This window comes from Diadema antillarum, unplaced genomic scaffold (assembly GCF_040938485.1).
Source record: "Diadema antillarum isolate AM-2024a unplaced genomic scaffold, OU_Dant_1.0 seq00000023_RagTag, whole genome shotgun sequence".
NCBI classification, from domain to species: Eukaryota; Metazoa; Echinodermata; class Echinoidea; order Diadematoida; family Diadematidae; genus Diadema; species Diadema antillarum.
The window spans coordinates 151882-157444 of NW_027271141.1; the positions used below are offsets into that span (position 1 = coordinate 151882).

The 5563-nt window shown below is 44.7% G+C and overlaps 1 protein-coding gene across 1 annotated transcript; it reads left to right on the top strand.

Annotated features, from left to right (window-relative positions):
* Positions 1 to 274: 274 nt before the first annotated feature.
* On the top strand, positions 275 to 4753 carry LOC139725184 (uncharacterized). Its single transcript, XM_071636276.1, has one exon. It carries the CDS (start codon positions 275 to 277, stop codon positions 4751 to 4753), a length of 4479 nt encoding a protein of 1492 aa, XP_071492377.1.
* The last annotated feature ends 810 nt before the right edge of the window (positions 4754 to 5563 follow it).

Consider the following 5563-nt stretch of genomic DNA (forward strand, 5'->3'; position numbering starts at 1 on the left):
CTATGTGGTCGTTTGTAGTGAGTGTGTATACTCATTCTATGTCCTTAGATCACATGCTAATGTGATGCCGTGGTGTTCTGATTGTATGCCTGATTCAAAGGTTTAGGGATTTTGATGTTTTCTGCTTATCGTAGAAAATTTTTGCCTGTTCTGCGCATGTGACTGGGTTCATGCGTACATGTGTACTCATATGCAGTGCATTTCTTTTGTTAAGGCTTTGTAGTTTTGTGAGGATTTGTGACTTCTTGCAAGTTTTGATTTTGATATTCCCACAATGGCTGATGTCGTGCAGAGCTTTGTTGATGAACCCACTCAGGAAGGTTTTAATAACCTGAGGAAGGCAGAACTGGTGGAAGTTGCTCGGATTTTAGAAATCCCGATCAAAACATCGGATCGAAAAGCAGAGATCAAGGGCACAATTTCTGAGTTTTTTACCAATACTGGTATCTGGCCTGCCTCTTTGTCAGAGGATGAAGCAGGGACAGATGATAATGAAATTATCACACCTTTGGTAACCCCTGCAGGAAGTGAATTGAAGAAAATTGAGATCCAGCTTCGGATGAAGCAGCTGGAAGTCGAGGCAAAGAAAATAGAACTCGAAATCGAGTCAATCGATGCAAAATCGAATGAACCTTCTTCCGGCAGTTCAGCAAAGTCATCAAAATTTGATGCATTAAGGCAATCTCAATTGGTGCCGAAATTTCGTGAAGACCGGGTAGAAGAGTTTTTCCAGCACTTTGAAAAAGTGGCTGTGAGTTTAGAATGGCCCAAGGAAGTGTGGCCGACATTGATACAGAGCTCGCTGTTAGGGAAGGCCCAAGAGGTCTATGCGTCTCTCACTATCCAAGAGTGTTCTGATTATGAGAATTTGAAGAGTTCCGTGTTAAGGGCGTACGAGTTGGTGCCGGAAGCCCACAGGCAACTGTTTCGGAATTATAGGACATTTGTTGATTTTGTGCAACACAAGCAGACCCATTTTGAACACTGGTTAAGGTCGTCTGGTGTTGATGATTTCCACAAACTGAAAGAGTTGGTATTGTTAGAGGAGGTGAAGAGGTGTGTTCAGCCAGATCAGCGGCAGTACCTGGAGGAAAGGGAAGTAAATGTTGGTGCCAGGAGAGCTGCTGTCCTCCTTGATGAGTATGTGCTTACGCACAAGGGTACTTTCAAACTTTCTTCAAGCAAGAAAGGAGGCCAGGGTGTGCCAAGAAAAGGAGCTGTTGCTCCGAGCATTCCCAAGCCCGATCTTGATCAAAAGCCGAACAAGGCTTGCTTCTATTGCAAGAAGGACGGACATGTGATGTCATCTTGCTGGAAGTTAAAAAAGAAGCGAGAAAAAGAGGGGATTAGCAACCCCAAAGCATTGCCAGATGCTTTAGCTACCACTCGCACAGAGCATCTGCCATCGTTTGAACGGGTGGCAGAGAATTACAAACCTTTCATATCTTCAGGGTATGTTAGTTTGACGCCTGATAGTGAGCAGGTTCAGGTTCACATTTTGAGGGATACAGGAGCATCACAGAGTCTCCTGTGTGCAAATACATTGCCATTTTCGGTTGAATCTTCTGTGGATTCAGAAGTGTTTGTGAGGGGAGTTGAAGGTGGGAGTGTCCGAGTGCCTCTTCATAATATAGAATTGAAGAGCGATCTTGTCAGTGGCTCAGTTGTAGTAGGTATTTTGCCTACATTGCCAGTCGAAGGTGTCACCTTATTGCTCGGCAATGATATCGCTGGAGAGAAGGTTTTGTTTCACTTTCTCCCAAGTAAGACACCCGTGGTTGACGAAGCCACAGAGAAATTGGTTCAGGATATGCCTGATGTGTTTCCCTCATGTGCTGTTACCAGGTCAATGGCTCGTGAACTGAAGAAAGAGGAGCAAGAGGATATCTTGGCTGATACTTTCTTCTCTAGACTTGAAGAGTCTAGCAGCAGTGATGATGCACATATGGACCATGGTCAAATGTCAGAGATTTCTCGTCAGAGTCTGGTTGAATTGCGGGGCAAAGACCCTGAAATAGTGCGTCTTGCACAGTCACTTGTACCTGAGGATGAGGAAGTGAATGAAACAGTGAAGTTTTACAAGAGGGATGGTGTCTTGATGAGGAGGTGGCGCCCTCCTGATGCCACAAGTGATGAGGATATTCGAGATGTTCATCAAGTAGTGGTACCAAAGATGTACCGGAAGGAGATTATATCTCTTGCCCATGAAGCACCATTGGCAGGTCATTTGGGGATCAACAAAACCCAAGAGAAGGTGCTTCGATATTTCTTCTGGCCAGGTTTGCGACATGACGTCGCAGAGTTTTGTCGGTCTTGCCATGTGTGTCAGGTAGTTGGCAAGCCAAACCAGAAGATTCCCCCTGCCCCTTTAAGGCCAATTCCGGCCTTCGAAGAACCGTTTAGTCGGGTCATTGTGGATTGTGTCGGTCCTCTTCCAAGGACAAAGTCGGGTAATCAGTATTTGCTGACGATGATGTGTGCATCTACCCGCTTCCCCGAGGCAATTCCATTACGGACAATTACTGCCAAGAATGTCAGTAAAGCTCTTGTGAAGTTCTTCACAATGGTAGGACTTCCAAAGTGTGTGCAGTCAGACCAAGGGTCTAATTTCACATCCAAAATCTTCCAACAGGTGATGAGTGAGTTAGGTGTAGAATGTAAGAAATCAAGTGCTTACCATCCACAGAGCCAGGGAGCTCTTGAACGCTTTCACCAAACCTTGAAGAATATGATGCGTGTGTACTGCCGTGAGCACGAGAAAGAGTGGGATGAGGGTATTCCTCTCCTCTTGTTTGCAGTTCGAGAATCGGTCCAGGAATCTCTTGGATTCAGTCCTTTCGAGCTGGTCTTTGGGCACTCAGTTCGTGGTCCCTTGAAGATCTTGCAAGAAAAGATCTTGGTTGAGCCGGAGTCCAACCTATTGGACTATGTGTGTCAGTTCAAGGATAGACTTTCTTGTACTCGTGAATTAGCTGCAGGTCATCTGAAGGCAGCTCAGTCTAACATGAATAGACTGTTTGATCGGAAGGTGAAAGAAAGGCATTTTGAGCCTGGTTCTAAGGTTCTTGTGTTGCTCCCTCTTCAAGGAGATGCCTTGAAGGCTAGACATGCAGGGCCGTATGTGGTTGAGAAAAGGGTGAGTGATGTCAATTACATCATCCTGACACCTGATAGGAGGAAGAAGAGAAGACTCTGTCATGTCAACATGCTAAAGGAGTATGTTGAAAATGTAGAAGAGGCTAAAGAAAAGCCTGTTGCCACAGTTGGAATCGGTTGTGAAGTAGATGGTGAAGACAGTGAGAGTGATGATGTGGAAATTCCGCAGTTGATGTTGAAGAATTCTGAGGTGTTAGCAAATCTATCTGACACATTATCTCATCTTCCAGGAGTAGAGAGAGCTCAGGTGATGGATGTAGTCCATGAGTATGAACACCTCTTCAGTGATGTACCAGGTCGTACTAGTGTGGTGGTGCATGATGTTGATGTGGGGGACTCCTCCCCTGTCAAGCAACACCCATATCGTGTGAATCCATTGAAAATGGATGTTCTGAGGAAGGAAGTTCAATATATGCTTGAACATGACCTTATTGAGCCCAGTAAGAGTGGATGGAGTTCTCCCTGTGTGTTGGTTCCAAAGCAGGATGGTTCTTTGCGTTTCTGTATGGATTACAGGTTGCTCAATTCGAAAACAAAGTCAGACTCGTACCCTTTGCCCCGCATCGATGATTGTATTGATCGCGTAGGGAATGCCAAATACGTCAGTAAGTTTGACCTTTTGAAGGGGTACTGGCAGGTTCCCCTCAGTGAAAGAGCGAAAGAACTGTCTGCATTCGTGACTCCTGACGGATTCTTCCAATACAAAGTGATGCCGTTCGGGATGAAGAACGCGCCCGCTACATTCCAGAGACTCATCAACACCGTCACGTCTGGCTTGGTGGGATGCGAGGCGTATCTCGACGACATCATAGTGTACAGCCATACATGGGAGGACCACCTTCTGAGAGTCAGAGCACTGTTTGACCGCTTGACCAGTGCCAACCTTACGGTGAACTTGAGGAAATGTGAGTTCGCCCGAGCAAAAGTCGTGTTCCTGGGTCATATTGTGGGACATGGTTCCGTCAAGCCTGTTGAAGCAAAGGTGGAGACGATCCTGAACTTTCCCCGCCCACAGAGTAAGCGAGAGCTGAGACGATTTCTGGGCATGACTGGCTATTATCGGAAGTTCTGCCATAATTTCGCTGATGCTGCAACACCGCTCACCAACATGTTGCGGAAAGACTCGCAGTTCGACTGGTCAGATGACTGTCAAGTTGCTTTCAACCGGCTGAAGGCAATGCTAGCGAGTTCTCCGGTTCTTGCAGCGCCGAACTTCGACAAGCAGTTCATTCTTATGGTGGACGCGAGTGACACAGGAGGAGGAGGAGCCCTGATGCAGAAGGACGACAATGGAGTTGACCATCCCGTCGCGTACATGTCCAGAAAATTCAACAAACATCAGCGACGGTACTCCACTGTCGAGAAGGAGACGTTAGCGCTCGTCATGGCTCTTCGTCATTTTGACGTGTACCTGAACACTACAAAGTATCCAGTGCTGGTGTACACAGACCACAATCCGCTTGTGTTCCTGTCGCGAATGAGGAACAAAAATGGACGCCTAACCAGATGGGCGCTAGTGCTACAGGAGTACAACCTTGTGATACAGCACGTACGCGGAAAAGACAATGTCATTGCAGACGCTTTGTCCCGTGGATAATATAGAAGTACGCGTATTTCCACAGATGGGACAAAAGGACACAGATGTGCTTAATGTCCAGAGATAACAGACTGGTGATGACTTGGAAGCACGAACAATACCAGACAAAAGAAATGTGTTTCCATGTTATTGTAAGAGAAGGGTATTTTTCATGTCAAAGAAAGAGTGTTCTTGTTTTGAAATGATGACACAAACATTGTGTACACTGTTTTAATTTGTATCCATAATTTGTTCTTGTCTGCATGGGAAAAGCAGCATGTTTTCCAAATTGTCATGATTTTTTGCACCAAAACAGGGCAGAATCATTTCCAGCGATATAGCATGAGTTTTGCTATGTTTTATGCTTTATGTGCTGAAGAAAAGGGGTTTCAGTAATACTGCATATTTTGATACAGTGTATAATGTAGACATTGTATTAATTGGAACTGTAAATTAAGTTGCATTGCTGTTTGCAGAAAGCACACACAAAAGCTGTTGTTGCTTCTCTTTAAATGTTTAATTTGCAAGAGTTGGAATATTTGTGGTATCACAGGAGTTGACCAATTATACATGTTTTCCATTGCATAGATTATTAAATTATAAGTATGATACTTATAATGTTTGATGATTGTGCAAGGTTCATGAGACCATACAGGTATACAGTCATAACCAGGTTATATTCATGTGATATCTTGTTTCAGAAACAGAGAGAGTATAACAGGTGTTCATGATTGCATTGTTTTGCTATACTCTAGTCACTGTACATGCATTTATTGTCTTGAAGAACAAGGCTTTACAGTACTTGAACAGAAGTGTCAAGAAATTAGAAAT